General features: G+C 43.5%; 1 protein-coding gene across 1 annotated transcript in view; it reads right to left on the bottom strand.

Moving 5' to 3' along the window:
• KIF6 (kinesin family member 6) overlaps positions 1–18,554 on the bottom strand; it is a 501,761-nt gene that overhangs the window by 254,722 nt on the left and 228,485 nt on the right. Inside the window, exons 11-13 of the mRNA XM_045294777.1 lie at positions 7,050–7,155; positions 6,021–6,165; positions 699–917 (exon numbers count right to left, since the gene is read on the bottom strand). Coding sequence (XP_045150712.1) covers positions 699–917; positions 6,021–6,165; positions 7,050–7,155 — 470 coding nt within the window. The remainder of the gene's footprint in view (positions 1–698; positions 918–6,020; positions 6,166–7,049; positions 7,156–18,554) is intronic.

Raw genomic sequence — 18,554 nt, 5'->3', positions numbered from 1 at the left:
TAATCGCAGGGGGAACGTACCCAAACATGAGAAAATGTGCTACCTCCTTGACTGCATTATTCGGCTCTACTTATTTATGTGAGTCAGCCTTTTCCCACATAGAGATCATTAAGTCCAAGTACCATTCCACCATGACTGACTGATCATTTGGAAGTGTGGTTGAGGCTGGCTGTCAGCAGCTGCTGTCCGGACTATGCATCCCTGGGTCATTCCATTCAGTGCATCAGAGTAAACTCAAGTAATGACAAAAAATGTACATAGTTAATTGTGTTGTGTTGTGCAATATGGACGCAAGGTACATAAACATGCATTGTACAGATAAAGAATTCTCAATGCATTTATGAATAAATGTAATAAATAACTAAATATATGTTTTGTATTTTTGTGGTTGGTAGATCATTTTGACTTGATCATTTTATAGTACCTCGCGTGCTGACAAAGTGTGAGTTCCCCTGCTGTAACTGTTCATGAGACTAGATGGCCCACTCTTTCTCCCACAGAGGAGGTGGTGGTTTCAAACTGCTGATCTTTAGGTCCAGACAGCCCAATGTGTAACCACTATGCCACTAGGGCTCCTGAAAGAGGTGATAGTTATGAAAAAGAATTCCAACAAATACCGTGCTCAAGCTTAGAACTGAAAGATACTAAGTTGAAATCCATTACTGACAAAGGGGAATGTGGAAATTTAGCCAACTGACCTGCTTTTTTGTGGAGCAAACTGGATCTGTGCTGCCAGGTGCCGATGTCCTGGACCTGTCTGGGCGCTGAGGATAGCAATGTCCTTTGACTGTCTTCAGGGTTCCCAGGCAGGAGGGGAGAGCCCTGTGAGGGTCTCAATTCACTTCTATCCGTGCTAGATAAGTGAAGAACATCTTGTGATTTCTTCTTTTCCTTTTTTAGCATATTGACCAAAATATCTGAAGGTGGAATTAAGGATTTAACCACTCCCACCAAATGATAAGATCAAAACACTGCAGATCCCAGTGAGATTAATATTCTGTGGTAGTTACATAACCTGGTGTCAACTTGAAACTACTAAGAGTGAAGGGGTGGAGTCTAGCTTGTCAATCAGGTCGAAGCTTGATGGACTTCATTTGGAGGCTTGACAGAGATAAAGAGCTCACTGGAGGCCAGACACACACACTCTTCCTGCGAGACATTACTGTTGACAAGCCACATAGAGCTACACCGATGGAGCCAGAGCCCTGGAGCTGGAGAGGCCATGTGGAGAACCTTACCAGCACTGAGATGCTTCCACCAGCACTGGATCCACAAGACTTTCCACCCACTGGTCTGTGATATTACTGCATTCGGCATCATTGCATGTGTTGTGTGAGTCTGAAGAGGGATTTATAGATTGCTATCAGACATATGGGCTAATATCGGACTTGTGGACTTGATCTGGACTGGGCTGTGATGTTTCTCAATATTCAACTGCTCTTGTATATAAACCTCTTTCTTACATGAGTGTCTGTGAATTTGTTTCTCTAGTTAACCCAGACTAACGCATATTTTAAGTAAAAGCTGTTAATTTGTATGTTGTCAAGACTGATTAGAACAGACTTTTCACAGGGGTCACCCGATTCATAAGAGTAGCAAAATGATAGTTATGAAGTAACAACAAAAATAATGTTATGGTTGGGGGCATCACCACAACATGAGGGAATGTATGAAAGGGTCATGGCATTAGGAAGGTTGAGAACCACTGAATGAGAGGAAGACTTCCACTTCCTGATGCCATATATAGAGTTATATGCAGGTGTGTACAATGTAGGAGGCTGCTAGTCTTATGTAATATAGCACCTTTATATAACAAATTAGCTAACTCACTGACCTTTGAATGGTTCTGAGCTTAAGCCAGTTAGTTAGGACCTAAAGATTGCATGAGAAGTTTATTGAAAAGGAAAAAGGAACACTGAGTAGTTCTTTCAGGGCATATAAACTATGCGTCTACCTGAGAGTAAAGAAGTCTTTTCATGTGGAAGATTAAGCCCTTGGCTGAGGATGTAATTGTTCAGTATGTGGTAGAAGATCGGAAAGGGAAATGGGCAAGATTCACCCAGCTGGCAGCTCAGCCACATCAACCCATGTGGTGGCAGATGTGCACACACAGCCCCCCCGCCATGTCTCACATCACTGCTTACTGAGGGTGTGCTCACATATGACTTGACGGGCTTTTCCTTTTTGTCTCTCTTTTGGTTCAAAATGGAGCTGAAAGGAACATGTGTGTATAGATACATATACATAGATATGAATATAACCCAAAACCAAACTCCCTGCCATCAGGTCAAAGGTAGAACTGCTTCTGTGAGTTTCAGACTACGACGCTTTATGGGAGCAGAAAGCCCCATCTTTCTCCCTCATATGCACATATATACACACCTGAGGGGCCTTCATAAAAGTCCAGAGGAAAATCCCATCATCTTTTATTGCATTTTCCACCTTGGAAGACAGGCCTGGAAATCTGCTTCCAAAGGTCACCGCCCTGTGGAGCACCTCTGCCTTGCACGGGCAGGGTCCTGCTGAGTGGGCTTAGACTCCACAGCAACTGAGAGCAACACTTTTCTAGGTACGGGGACTGGAGCAGACAAAAGGCAGATGACTAGTTTCCTCAAGAAGTAGAAGTCCCATTAGGGGAAAGGCAGGGCCAACACACACACACACCCCACCCCACCCCACCCCCACCTCCCATCAGAGAATGATCAGTTTCAGAGAGCTACTTTCTAAAGGGCCCAGAGTGACTGGGTGGCTCCTCTACATGGGGTGCCCATGAAAGGTCTTTCTAAGAGGAGTATTTCAACAGACACCTGAATGACGAGGAGGAACCAGTCAGAGACAGAGCCTCAAAGCCAAGGAAATGGTTAATGTCAACATTTTGAGGAGCAACACATCAGGGAACATCTGGCAAATATCCGGTGTGGTTGTCGCCAATGCAGGAAGGTTGTCTTCCAGCAACCTGGTGGGTGCAGGCCAGGGTTGTTGTTAAACATCCCATGATGCACAGCACAGCCCCTCACCACAAAGACCCCGAATTGACTTTGGTGAAATGGAAGGCAACCAGGGAGAATTTTCCAACCTGACATGTGATTAGTGCTGAAGAAATCATGTTCGATGAAGCTAAAGGTCCCTGTGACTGGAGCTTCTCCCACCAGAGGAAAAGGGGAAGCCAGTAAGTCAGAGAGCAAGGCTGAAGAAAGCTCATGCAGGGCCTGGTGAACCAGAGCAGGAATTTGGGGTGTGCACCTCCAGGTACGAATCAGAGAAACAAGGTGACCCGATGAACAGGTCATGACCGTCACAAGACAAACCCATCTTCCGGCCTGCTTTCCTCCTTCTACCCACTCCTCTGACTTCCCCCGCTTCCCTGCTGAGTGGGAACAGTGTCCTGTTACATCTTTGCCAAGGGGGTGTCTCCACTTGATTCCAGGAGACGTGGTTGCACAGCGGGTTAAGTGTCCGGCTGCTACCTGGAAGGTTGGTGCTTCAAACGCTCCAGCCCTTCTTTGGGAGTAAATTGAGGTTGTCTGCTCCCGTGAAGATTTCTAGCCTTGGAAACCCCTGGGAACCGGTCTACTCTGCCCTCCCGGGTCACAAGACATTGGACTGAACTCAGTGGAAGAAGGGGAGGGGGCAGGGGGGCAGGTGAAGCTTCATTAGAACTCATGATGGCCGTGACAGCATTTTCATTCCCGTTCCAAGAAGAGCATTTCATGCCATTCACTGTCACTGGGTGGCATTCCTGTCTGGTGCTGAGCTCAAGCATGATCGTGTTTTAGGTGGCTTCCTAAGAGCTGTGTCTTCCCATCCCTCCCGCCACATTCTACGTTCTCCAAAGGAAGTTAAGGAAATACGCTCCATCGTGGCCCCCTCGGAGGGACCATGACAGGTCAGGAGTCTTTCTTTGTCAGGAGCTCTAAGAAAGTGTTAAGCTTGGAGAAAAATGAAATCTTAGCCAACATTGTTCCTTTTCTCAGTTTGCCCAAGGCCTCTGCGACCCTGTCTTCCATAGTATAACATCCTGTAGTGTGTAAAGCGCTCTCCAATACATTGTCTCCTTGACACTGCTCAGCACTGTGAAGCTGGCAGGGCAAGCCCCATGCTCCTGAAGAGAAGGAAGCAGTTACACTGAGGGTACCAGGATATCAGGCCAGGTAACAATCAGCTCTGTCCTCTTTTCCACCGTGCCTCCCTGTGTCCCATCACTGGGATTTGAATCGGAGTGTCAGATGGGGGCAGGAACGATGTTTCAATCATTTAAGCCAGCAAGGAGTGCACAGTGGAACTGAGATTGACCTCCGTAAAGAAAGGAAGACGATGTATGTCTCTCTCTTTTAAAACTAAACATGTATGGATACGAGTGGACTTCTCCCCCTTTGTTCTATCTCATGGCACAGATAGTCATAAGCCCAGAAGAGGATTAAGAAGCTGGTAGGAGTAATTTAGGGGAAGAGATCCCACACTAGGATCAAGGCCAGGAAAAGAAGCAGAGCTCAGATTGGGCTGGGGCCAGGCCTGAGGTCCAGGCTGGTCCACCCCTGGAGATGGATAGGGTACGAGAGAGGAAAGGAATTCAAGGGTGACACTACTTGTCGGTGCACTCATGGAAAAGGGCTGTGTGGGAGTGTTACTCGGGAGTTGAACCCACTATTCCTGGCCATGGATAATAAAACAGCGACAGCTCAGTTGACTCAGACACACAGGGTCTGCCGAAGCTCAACCATCATTAGAGACTGAACTTAATCAGGCAGCCTGCCCATCTTGCATTTGGTTTGTTTTTAATCTCCTTATTATCCTTACTACTGGATTCCTTTCACGTAAGTTTGTTTCGTGCATTTTTCAGAATAGCTAAAGTTAAAACATCGTTTAGTCATTTTCTCTTAAATGAGCAAGAGAAAAAAAAACCTCTGTAAAAAGAAATGACCAAAGTAATTTTGTGTTGAGTCTTCAAATGTAGCAACAAACGTCAAATCTTTTGCAAGAAGCAGAAAAGATAAAGTGAGACACAATATTGAAGTGCTATCAGGGAGTCCTGAGGTCTAACTAACCCACGGGCGCCCTCCTAAAAGTAACCCCCTCCTCTCACACAGCCGGAAGGACTTGCCATCCCAACTTCCAGCCTCGAAATAGACTGCCTCCTCGAGCAAGAGGAAGGAGCCCTGTACCTCAGTGCTTACACAGTGGGCTGTGATTCAAATGCTTGGCAGTTCAAAACCACCAGCAGCTCCTTGGGAGAAAGACTGGGTTTTTACTCCTGTAAACAGTACTGTCTCAGAAACCCACAGGGGGGCTGTGAGTCAGCCCTGAGTCCATGCCCTTGAATTTGCTTTTGGTCAGAGCAAAAGGAGTCTATCTTGAGGATTCATATCCGCTCATTTTCAAATTTGGAAGTGTTTGTTAGTGGACACCAGAGCCATAGGTCTGGCATTTAAATAAGTAATCGTAAAAATAGAAAGAATCGCATTTAAACAAATCCCTGCTCTTCATAAGCTAAATACCATTTGTCATTTTTCAGCCACCATCTGAGCTTCTCCCACACATCAGCCACAAACTCTGGGTCATGGTGAGGCTGTGGTCAGCCCAGTGTCCGGTCAGCCAGCTAAAGATAACCACCTTTCATCACGGTAGAGTGCTAACTTACCTTCTAAAGGCTAAAGCAAAACCACACAATGCAAGACCCACCGCCACCCCCCACCCCCAAGAAAAGATTCAATCCTATGTTAAGAGATGGTGCAAAAACTCCTTACTTTTCAATAAACTGAAACAGTTCCTGGGAATATTTAATTGTGTCTGGCTAAAAATAAAGGAAGGCACTTCTTGTTTTTGTTCTTTTAAAGCCACCTATTTTCACTAGCTACTGCGTTTTTGTTTGCTGGTGGGTTGGTTAGTGGGAAGAAGCCAGGGGACTCAGAGCAGGGTGGGTTGCTGGGGGATGGTGCCGGAGGAAGACCTCTAAAGCCCACCCACTAGACTCCCAAACAGGCTGAGCCAGGAGGGTTTCCCTGCCATTTCAGAAAGGATACTGATTTCATTATCTCTCTGCTTTAGAATATCTTGTAGTTTTTTATACTCTTCCCCTTTGAATGGGTCTTGGGTGACTTGGTCTTGGTCTGTGACTTCAGCCGAGATGGGACTCTTTTTCCCCAGGCTCTTATCATTCCACAGCTTCTATAAGGGGAAAAGGAGCTTGGCTTAGTGTCCATCACTCTCTACCACATGCCCTGGTCTCCGGACTCCCTTCTCCTTCTACCACTCCCTGCACACACGAGGCTTGCCTGCCCTTTCCTACCTCCTGGTCTTTGCAGTGCAGGTGTTTTTGCCTGATGCATTACCCCCACCCTCACCCCCACCCTGTCCCCCTTCTGTGTGCCCTTTCCTGCTTTACCCTCTGCACGCTCTCATTTTTCAACCCCCAGTGGGAAATGCCTGCTCAAATACTAACTATTCCTGACTCCGTTGCCCTTTCCCTCACTCTTGTCTCTCTGACACCATACCACTTAATCCACACGTTCACTGCAGTGTGCACCACGCATGGCAATGATCTTTTATATCACTGCCTTCCTCCCTGACTTACTTGTGCAACTTCTCCTTCTTGATGCCTGGCCCAGAGTCTAGTCAGAACAAATATTTATTTGACACAACACAGTGTGGTAGAAGTCAAGCTTAATTGTAGGATGGATGCCTCCTCACAAGAGTTAAAGCAGAAGGCAGAAAGAAAATTCAGTAAGTTTATGTAAAAATCAAACGTGTCAGGAAAACGCGTGATGTAGGGTATGTGTGGTGGATGATATAGTTTGAAAACCATTGGTTTTGAACTTGGAACCTTCCTGTGTAGCCGGCAGTGATCCCTAGGGGAAAAAACAAGAAGTCTATGGTCTCAGCTTATTTATCAGCAAATAAGATACTTCGATGTCTGAGGAAACTGAGACCCTACTCCGGAATGGTGTGATTTCAAAGAAAGTTTTAATTGTCACCCCCCCCCCATCACTTGTCCCCCTGCCCAAATCAGTGTTTTGAACATAGCTTCTACTGAAGGAAAGATCCAAATTTACCTTGAAATGATGAAAACAGTGATGAACTTTACGCATATCGGCCCCAACCTCTAGTCTGCTCTCAGGGTCTTGGTCTTCCAAAAAGGATGTTAGTAGCTTTTCCAGCCTAAATATAGAAAATGTATGAGATGCAATTAGATAATGTATGAGAAGCAACTACGAGCTGGGAACCTGGGAATTTCTCATAGCATTGCTTAATTTGTTAACTTTCAAAGTGTAGCATACCTCCCTCCCCTTATAAATGAAAATTGACTGTAAAGCTTAAGAAGAAACCGATTGACATGGGAAATCTAAGGAGAATGACACCATTTGACTCATTTCAATGGAGTCACATGCAGCGTTCCATATAAGAAGGATCGGATGGCCACAATTCATGCATCTTGGCCACACTGGATTTTTAGGCTTCTCTGCCTGGCTGCCACAGTGCTGGAGAGAGTAATGAAGATCTCTTTTCTCAGTTCCATGAAAAGCCTTGTCCTCGGCCTCAGCTGGGACCTCAATGAAGTGCCACAACACCTTCTGATCACTTCTGCTCTGCCTTATATTCTTTACGCGGACAATTCCAGCTCTTCCCGCAAACTCCCAGTCTACCACTGGTCAGCCCAGTGGCTCTCTCTAGAGAACACGAAAATGGCGGCAGGCAGGCTCCTGCGGTTTCCTCGTTCTTCTCCCCAGTCTCCCAGGTTCACCACTCAAGCCCTCCTTCTCAAGGTCAACCTCGCCTCCCGCACTTTTCTTGCTTTTTCCAGGGTTTCCCTGATTAATTATCCCTTTCTCTTTCTTCTTCATCACCCCTCTTCCCTCTCTGTATAGAGTGATTCCCCTATCCCTGCTTCTATTCTAAAGCACAATGAAATAGAAAACAACAGAGACAAAAATCAATAAACCCCAACCTCCCTTTGGAGGAATTATCCAACCGCTCTCCTCTGAAATCATAATCTAGTTGGAAGGAAGTTCCACTCAGGCTCACTATAGGTTATGTTGCAGTCTAGAACGCACGGGTCAACCTTAAGGTGCCCCCCGCCCCCGATTCATTTACAAGTCTCATGAGACTAAGCTTTGCTCTGATTCATCATGTGTTTTCAGTTTCTCCACTCAGATCTAGGGCAATGCTTATCTTTGGTCTTCGATAGGAAGATGGTCATACATTGATTGATTCATTTTCATGAAAATTGAAGTGGAAGGATAAAAATGGTGCCAGAGTGGTCATCAGTATCAGACGTTAGGTAATGTAATATAGCAGCAATGTATCTTTCTAGCATGATAACGGAACTATCGGCACATTTCCAGTATCTTTTAAAACGTTTGGAACACATTTCCCTTCTGTTGTTATCAGCCTATTCAAATAAGAAATAGTGATTTTCACGACGGATCAGCCTTGTATTTTCTTTTTATCTCCTCTTATGCGCTTTGATACACGACAGCCAATATTTACAAGTGTAAGACAACTTATAATTTTTAGACAGTTTATTTAGGTGGAAGGACATCTGTCATGTGCATCACTAGAATAGAGCTTCACATCATGAAATACACAGAAAGATGAATTTCGGAGACAAAAATTTTAAATATGCCTTTTGCATATAATATAAAAATATATGCTTCTTTAAACAAAACAGCACAGAGGTCAACAGATTAAACAAAACAAAAAACCCACCTCCCCAACTTCCCGCACAAATACTCTGCTTTTCTTGATTTCCTCTTGACATCTCAGGGAATCTAATGTTTACATCTAAAATGTATTCTTCTACCTCTGAACCAAGCAGATGCCTATGTACACACATTTGCGTACTGATGTTTGCTTTTACAAAAGTGAGATCAGAGTCTGAGCAGTGTTCTACACCATTATTTTTCTAAACAAGTTATCAGATAATCTTTCATTGAATCTCATATATATATATATATAGAGAGAGTAGAGCTAGTTGAGCTACTTGGTAGCTCAGTGGGGAAGCATTGGGCTGCTGGCTGTTCAAGTTCATTCAGCAACTCTGTGGGAGAGAGACCAGGGGATACTGCAGCCTTGGGAGCTCAACTGGGCAGTTCCACTCTGTCTTATGAGGCCACTATAAGTCGAAAATTTGCTCAAGGGCCCCTAACAACACTCCCAATATTATGTCTCATCTTGTAATGGTGATATCGTATTCGATACCATGGCTGCATCATTCGTCTGATGATGGACACTAAGATGACATTCTTAACTGTTAACTCTCCTCTATAACCAAGGAGGAGGCTTGGGTCTACAATCGCTATTTAATAAGGGTTTCTTGTTGTTTGTTTGTGTGGTAGTTATATAATTTCATGTCAATTTGATACATATGTTAGGGGTGGAGTCCAGCCTGTCAATCAGGTCATGGCCTGACCGATGCCTCCTTGTGGGTGTGGCCTTCTCATGAGGATTCTGGGAGTTTTCCTCTCTTCCTACCTGGAGGTGGGACACACACTCTATCTGTTTCACTTCCCTGTTGACTAGCCACATGTAGCCATGCTGATGACAGCAGAGCCCTGGAGATGTGTCCACTGCCATTGGATCTACGGGACTTTCCACCCACTGGCTGGTGAGCTTCCTACATTTGGCACCATTGCATGTGTTGGGTGAGTCTGAATTGGAATTCATGGGCAAATACTGAACTTATGGACTTGATCGGGACTCGGCAGGGATGTTTTATTAATACATAATTACTTCTGGATAGAAAGCTAGCTAGCTAGTTAGCTAGATTTAGTCTCTGGATTTGTTTACCTAGGCAATCTGCACTAACACTGTTTGTTTTGTTTTTTAATAGTAATCTTCCTTTATTTTTATTTTCCCTGAATAATTAGTTGAAATTCTGTACAATCGAAAAACCTTGAGTTCTAAAATATACCAATTTTCTGGAGAGAAAAAACAATATCTCCCCCCTCTAGAAAAAAAAATCTCCGCTACACGGGGAGAGAGAGAGACAGCATCATGTGGATTCTGACTTATGATCATAGTACCGAAACCAGAAAAATGTTGCCCAGTGCTGCATCACTGTCACGGTTTCTGGCAGATTCAAGTTCATTGTTGAACGAGCTGATGGTGCCAAACCATCTCACCAGCGATCTCCCGTGCCCTCGCTGTCCCTTTGCCTCACCAGACAGAATGTCCTCCTCTCGGACAGGTTCTTCTTGGTGAGGTGTCCACGGAAGGCAGCCCAGATCATGTTCTACCTTGACTGATGACACTTTCACCGGCTAACTTTTAGAAGTAGACTACCAGGGCTTGCTTCCTACTTTTAGAGAAGAAGCTCTACTGATACCTTCGCAGTATGTGTGAGCCTGCTGGTATTGGAAATACAAGTGTCATAGCTCCCAGCACCACAGTCACACGTAGCAAGCCACTGCTGCGGAGCAGACGGACGTCCCGCTGGGGGTTCTGTCGAGCTTCATCAGAATGTGCATTTCTACATACTCTTCCCTGAAGTGGAATCCTCGTTCAGAAGAATGACTTGGGTTTGACTATGGCAGCAAGATTTCAGTCGTGAACAATAGCGAAGGGTTGTTTGACTAGCTGAGGAAGAACGTGGCATCCGGGTTGGAGGAAGACTAATTAGCAACCTGGGAAAAGCACGGGACATAGATCTTGCTTGCTGAAAGTAACAAAAAGTAAAAAAAACCTTACGGTCGAAGATCAAACCCCACAGCGTTCGGTATGGTATACGCATCAACATAAAGAAAACAAAAACTCCTCATCACTGGACCATCGTTTCAGCACCAACCTCTCATACACTGTCTGGATCCTGGTTTCCAGAAAAGGATAGAAAAAAGGGCCAGGAGTATGCTCTGAAAAATGGTTAAAAACTGCCAAAGGGAAAGTCTAGGATGGCTTTGCTCTTCGTGGGACTTGATTATTCTAGTACACAATCAAGAATAAGGTGTGGCCTTTTGACAAAATTCTGTTTTCACCTCTGGAGTCCATGGAACCTCCTTAGGTAACAAAAAAAAGTCTGTTCTTTCCTTCATACGTTTAATTTGTTATTGGATTTATTTTCCTTTTCAAGCAAAGGAATTAAAATATATAAAAATGCTTAATTCAGATGTTTCCATGTACTCCTCTAGGAGTTGAGAATGCATCATTGACCCCAAATTCCCTGCATATTCCTGTCTCCCAAAATAGTTTCTAAGTACATACATAGTCACTGCTCCCACTGAGGGGCATCCTCGCTGCCAGAACCCTGCTGGACAGTGAAGAATTGTTTACCGGAAAAGGTTCTCTAAGAGGTCAAACGAAAGCCCCCCCAAAAGTCTGTTCTTTAGGAAAAGCTCAAGTACACAGAAAAATTTCACTTTTACTTTCCTTTCACTGGATAAAGGAAGGAAATGAATCCTCAGAGAGGGAGAGATAAGTGTATACTATTTAGTTCTAGGACATCCGGACAGAAAACATTATAGCTAATCCAAGTGTGTCTAAAACCGTTAACGAGCTGATGGTAGGTAACCATTAGCTACATGATGGCTGTAACTATCTCTACCAGATGGACTGCTAAGCGGTTATCTCTCACAGCTTGTTGCCTAGTTCAATAATTCTATCATATTATGAATGTTGACAGTTTTAGCTGGCCATGTAATAGAATCACCCCTATTTCTGAATATGTGCTTTAGTGCATTGAGAATATTATACTCCCCTCTTTCTGCTCTCTATATTACTTTCCAAAAAATGACATTATGTCTGCAACCATATTTTCACATAAATTTTTATGAACCAAAAGATAAAACAAGTTTATTATCTATCGTTAGCAGTAGCTAATGTTAAGTGAGCATGCACTAGATGCTACTCCTGTATGCTATTTGCAACAACCATATGAGGTACTATTAATATCCCTAAAAGGAGAAACTGAATATAGACAGGATAATTCTTTATCTAAGGAAACTCAGCCATCAAATTTCAGAGCTTGGATTCAAACTTGGGTAGGCTGATCAAAATCCAAGCTTCTAAGCACTATATTTAATATACAATAGTGAATTTCCACCACTTGTCTGCCAGTTTGTTGTACTGTGGTGGTCTGTGTGTTTTCAGCTGAGCGTCTGGACTACGACAGATCAAGAAAGAGGAAGGGGTTATCCATTTATGAAAAAAAAAAGGCCACTGAACATCTTATGATTACCATGGGAACATTGTCTGATGTAGTGAGTAAAATAAGCCCCTCATGTTGGAAGGCACTTGTCGTATTTACATAATCTGGTGTCACCTTAAGGGTATTAAGAGTAAAGGGATAGAGTATAGCCTGTCAATCAGGTCACAGCCTGATGATGCCTCCTTGTGGGCCTGGCTTTCTCATGAGGATTCTGGGAACTTCCTCTCTGCCTGCCTTCATCTTCCTGTTGGCAAGCCACTCGGAGACTTTCTGAGACCTGCGAGGATCCCCTTTCTCTCCTTCATCTTCCTGTTGAAAAGCCACATTCAGAGAGCTGGAGGAGCCATATGGGGACCCGTGTCAGCACTGAGATAATTGCACCGCCACTGGATCCACAAGACTTTGCACCCACCAGCCTGTGATTGTCCTGCGTTTTGCATCATTGCATGTGACTGCGTGAGTCTGAAGAAGGATTTGTGGACTAGTATTGGACATATGGGCTAAGATCAGACTTAGGGACTTGAGCTGGACTGGATTGGGACATTTTCTCAATGCATAATTGCTCTTTGATATAAAGTTCTCTCTTACACATATATGAGTGTCTCTGGATTTGTTTCTCTAGTCAACTCAGTCTAACACAGCATTCAAATTATGTCTGGGAAGATCTACCTTCTCAAAGTAGAGTCAACCTTAATGACATGGATGGAGAATTGGCTGATGTGGCATGGCTCAAATTGAGAAGAAACTGCAGCAAATATCCATTAATAATTGGAATGTACAAAGTGTGAATCTAAGAAAATTAGAAGTCATGAAAAATGAAATATGGCACACGAAGCCCAATATTCCAGGCACCAGTGAGCTGAAATGGACTGGAATTGGCCATTTTGAAATACATGTTCAAAGCCAAACATGCAGAAATTGAAGATTGCTACTAAATTCTACAGTCTGAAACTGACCAATCATGCGATCAAGATGCACTGATAATTACTGGTTATTGGAATGCAAAAGTTGAAAACACAGAAGGATCAGCAATTGGAAATATGAGAATTCCAAACCACTTAAATGTGCTTATGCTGTTGTTGTTGTTGTTGTTGTTGTTAGCTGCCGTCAAGTTGGCTCCGACCCAGAGCGACCAAATGCACAACAGAATGAAACACTGCCCGGTCCTGTGCCATCGTCACAACTGTTCCTGCACCTGAGCCCACTGATGCAGCCACTGCATGCATCCATCTCACGGAGGGCCTTCTTCTTTGTTACTGCCTGTCCACTTTCCCAAACACGATGTCCTTCTCCAGGAACTGGTCTCTCCTCAAAATACGTCTGAAGTATGCAAGATGAAGTCTTGCCATCCTTGCCTCTAAGGAGCACCTGGCCTTACTTCTTCCAATAGATCAATTTGTCCTTCTAGAAGTCCATGGTGCTTATGCAGAACATATGAGGGGGTAGCACGTGCCCCCCCCCAAAAAAAACCCAACAACAACAACGGAAAGAAGACCAGTTCGCTTCTAACAAATAAGAGGAGGGAGAAATAACAATAGCGAGGCACCAACACCTTAATCAATCATTTGAGACCCAAAGGGCAGCGTTGACCCAAGGGCAAAGTTCAGAAGTGCTGGGAAAGAACTAGGAATGGAAATAGTCAACAAGGAGGAAGCGGGAGAGATGGTATTATATTGTGGGGACTCCAATCAATCACAAGAAACAAAATATGTACGCATTGTTGAATGCAATACTGATCTGCTCCAAATTCAGAATAAAAAAATTTAAAAACAAAACAACGACAACAACAACACAAACGGTTTAATGCAGGCACATTACAATGGGAGTTTTCCAAAAGAATAAAAGTAAGCACTAGTTAGTCCCGAACAAAACAAAACACAACACAACTCACGATCATTGAGCCACTTCCGATTCACACCTACCCTACAGGACAGAGAGGAACTACTCTATTTGGATTTCAGAGGGTGTAGATCTTGCAAAAAAACCCTCATCTTTCTCATACACAGTTGGGATTGAACCACTGAACTTCTGGTTAGCAGCCAATGCCATCAGGGTTCTGCAGCACAGTCCAGGGATGTGAATCGCTTTGCGATCAGACAGAGAACATTGTCGAGTGGATTATGCCAGATGCGGTTAGGTTAACTTGTTAATACTCCATCATTGGATCTCCCTTTTGACCCATTTTAAAGTTGTTTCAGTTTTTCATAGTTTCTGCTTTTCGTTGATTGGGGCTTTTCTATGTTTTGTCTAGTCGTCGTTGTTGAGTTTTTGTTTGCTTGCTTGCTGTGTCTGATTTTGTACGGTTGTGTTTTATTTGTATGATTTTCTGCATATGATATCCAGGGGCATGGCATGGGGTGGACAGGGGACATGGGGAGCTATGTTTGGTTTGTATGATTTTCTGCATATGGAAACCAGGACTCGACAGGGGCATGGCATGGAGTGGACAGGGGACATGGGGAGCTAATGACCAGGACTATGAGAAGAAAATGTTCTGAAATGGATGGGGGGGATGACTGCACAGATCTTACTATAATGAGTAATGAGGGCACGTGATATGTAAAGTACATCCCAATAAAACTATTTTTTTTTAAATCAGCCTTGTTTTTTGCTGTCAGGCCACTAGACAGATTCTAGGCATGCCTACCCCGCTCACTTGAAATTGCCTGAAGTCAAACTGTTTGCACGAGATAAACTTCCAAGGACTGCATGGCGATGACAGTGGTTCTATCCCTGAGGAAGTCTGCAACTTTATGATCACCTGTCTGGACACCATTTCTTTTTATTTGTCCTAGTTCACAGTTGTCAATGTCCTTAGACTCTTAGAAGGATCTGTCCATTTGGGCATCGGTTTCGCTTTTAACAAATGTTGGAGCAAAGACAGAGGGGAGGTGAAAATGAGATGGTAAGGAAGAGAGGAAGGAGGCGGGGGGGTGGGGGTGGGGGGAGGGGGGTTGGGAGGAATCGACAGTTTTTGCTAGAGAAATCTATGGGGAAAACTCTTACTGGAAATTTGAAGGAATATGGGCCACTTGAAAATTGGCTGTACCATAGCAAAGCTGCATCTTTCCACACTAATGTCTCCTAACTAGACGAGGCTTATCTGAAGGTTCACTAACTGGAATGGCCATCGGGGTGGGGTACGGGTAGGGGAGAGTGAACGGGTTTTATAAAACTTGTAAACGTTTCTAAAGAGACCTTGTGGTATAGTGGATATGCGTTGGGCTGCAATTGTTATGGTTGGCAGTTCAAAACCAGCAACAGCTCTAAGGGAGACAGACTGGGCTTTCTACTCCCATAAACAGTTAGTCTCAGAAACCCATAGAGGGTTGCTATGAGTCAGCACTGGTTTTGTTTTGTTATATAAAAAGATATGTAAATCCTTGTGGGTATTTTCTGTTTAGCAACAAATTAATTTTATTCTGTCATACAGAAAGCAGTCAGTAGGCAGTTAGAGCTATTGGGAAATGTGTGCGTGTTATATTGGCTTTAACTTTACGTAAACTGAACCATACATTATAATTGATAGCTATATTAAATTGAAAATGGGTTTATAAGGTAAAGATGGAGACATTAAGGTACAATAAAATCATAATGAAGAATACTGAAACCTTAATAAAGCAAATGTTTAAAAGAAAATGACCATTATGTTGTTAAAATAATAACACAGGATTTATATGAAGAAAAGTACATATTTATAGAGTTGAAAGAAGAGACAAAAACACACTTGGAGTCTTATCATAATCATGAATGGGAAGACTCTACTATAATCCATGCCTAATTTATCAATACAATATAAAGAAAATCTCATAAAAATCCCAATGCAACTATTGTTACAGAGAAAATACACACACACACACACACACACACATACAAGCTACAAAGTGTTGTATATAATCTTTGGAGGAAGGAGCCCTTAAATTCTTCAAAGCCTAACATGGATCTAATAGAACCCCTGGGGAAGAAGCTGTTTTTCCTTCTGTTCTATGGTGTGTCCACCTCCATAGTACTATTGCTTCTCTATAGGTCTTTCTAGCGTTTGGCTGAAAACTGAGACATGGGGGTGCGTTCAGTTCCGGACCAAGTGACTAAAGACTAGTCTCAGAAGTTCTACCAGTCTCTAAGCCAGGGCCTTCTAACGTGCTCGCTTTAGAACCACTGGCAGTGGCAGCCAGGCACCATTCTGTCCTTCTGGTCTTAGGGTTAAGGAGACTGCTGTTCATGCGGCCCATTGGACTGATTGCTTCTATGTATCTTAGAATGTCTTCATTTGGCTGGACAGGGATTAGGTAATCTAATCGATCTGGACAGGGAAACACCGGTGGTTACACCTTAGAGGGTGGCTCATGAGTTCTTAAGGCTCCAGTTGCTAATCATCAGAGCTGGATGGTAGAACATTGTCTTCGGGGACTATGCTATGCCCAGTAACCTTGGTGTCCCTCAAGACCATGGCTCTGGGCCTCCAGGCCCCATGACTCATCCTCTCACGGTATTTGTAAGTATGAGAAGTTTGCATGACTCTGCCCCCTCGATGCGCCATCTCACTCATGGTCATATTTGCACCAAAGGTAAATACACACGTATAGATATCCTCTCTCAAATCTCTAAATATTCATTGGTATTCTCCTTCCCACATCTGTTCAGCCTGTGTGTACCTCTGTTACCTTTAACTCTTGCACTCCTTCTAGCGAAGACATATAGATTTTTATAGAGAGAAGTCAAAATTAAATGAGAAAATTAGGCTGAAAAAAGCCCCAGTACAGATCGTATGAGATCATTTTACTAGAATATGTATTTAAATACGTGTGTCCATCGAAAAGTTAGAAGGATGACAGTTGTTCTCTTTGAGAAGTGACCTCGAAGTGACTTCTGTCTCTTTTCTTCTTCATCAGCCAGCTGTTATTTGCCTACAGCAAACATGATCGTATAATCACCCCCCGCCCCTCCCAAACAGATAACACTCTAAAGCTTAATCTACAACAAAACAATGCATGTATAAAACAGAACTTGCAATATCTTATGCCTATGACACATGTATTATGTCAAGCACAAGGTCCAGCTATTCGAGTTTCTTTGAAAACAGGGCTATGGTAGCAACACATACTTTGCTTGCTCTTAGGCTCTTCTGATTAAACCCACAGGTAAAAATCCCAAACGGTTCCTTCTGTTGTGACCAGACGGGTCTGATTTGTTTATATGCTCTAATTACCCTGTTTTGTGGTCCCTCTTGCAGTGTTTGGTGGCTATTCCTGCATTTGTTTACTCATCCTGGTGTGGGGCCTCAGGAACCAGGTGTGAGGCTTTGCTGTAATTGATTATTTCCATAAGTGCACAGTTTCACACCGCGGGTTTTCTTTAAGTAGCATAAACCATATAAAACTGCAATAAGGACAAACATTTGTTTCAGGAAGTCTTAAAAAAAAAAAGATCTAGCTCCATATAGATGTAAACTTTTCCTGTGAAAAGTTTATAGGGGGAGAGTCAGAGAGAAACACAAATACTCCTGGTTGTAACGTTGGGTCTCATGGTTGCTTTGAAAGAATTCCTGGGGGAGCTCCCAGAACTCAATTAGCAAAGAACATTAGCACGGAGTCAATGTTAAATAGCTGGAAGAACGAAGCAGGGTGCTCGTGGCTCCACACTCCAGGCTTTCTCCTTTAGAACCAGCTCTCTGGACTGCCGGGGAAAGAGCTGACTGGACCCAGAGAGGCCAATGTGCCAACACTGCTCTAAGAAATAGAATTATCTTTCATGCCTCATCCTTTTTAAAATTTTTCATTATCCGCTTATAATATTCATTCATCTGGCCTATTTGAACCCCCAAACACTTTAACTCTGGGAGAATAAAATAATCATTAAAATAGAGAAATGACTCTGAAATGGAGACAGGCCTTTTAAAACATATTAGAGAACACTGTCTTAAGAACTCAAATGCTTCCATAAACTACCCCAGGGTAATTGACACAAGCTGGAGACCACGCTTTCAGTCTCTGGGTTTACTATCTTCAGACTGTCGTGTCAGGACCCAAACCACTTTGTACCGAAGTGGATAAGCCTCATCTGGAGGGAATTATATCTCATGAATGATTTCAGAGATCTCATTTCTTATTAAGTGAGAGAGAGGCGCATTAGCCACGAATGCCCTCCGTGTGACTTTGGGTTATTGCTTTCCGGTCGGCTGTTCTACGAGGCTGGAAACAGCATACCTAGGACTCCAAAGACGTAAACTCAGAACGATGTGAGCAGATAATCTGTCCTCAATGGTTGCTTCTTAAAGAATAAATACCTTGAGTCGTGCCTATGTAGGGGATGTGGGAAACTGTGGTAAATGCTGACGATGGTGCAAGATGAAGCGTAGTGTCTGAACACTAGAATATTTTAGAAAAGAACTAAAACCACCAATCAATGACAGGAGATT

This window comes from Echinops telfairi, unplaced genomic scaffold (genome assembly GCF_000313985.2).
Source record: "Echinops telfairi isolate 266 unplaced genomic scaffold, ASM31398v2 ScPeMD7_3533;HRSCAF=4204_1, whole genome shotgun sequence".
Lineage (NCBI taxonomy): Eukaryota > Metazoa > Chordata > Mammalia > Afrosoricida > Tenrecidae > Echinops > Echinops telfairi.
This window is presented reverse-complemented; position numbering and strand designations above follow the sequence as displayed.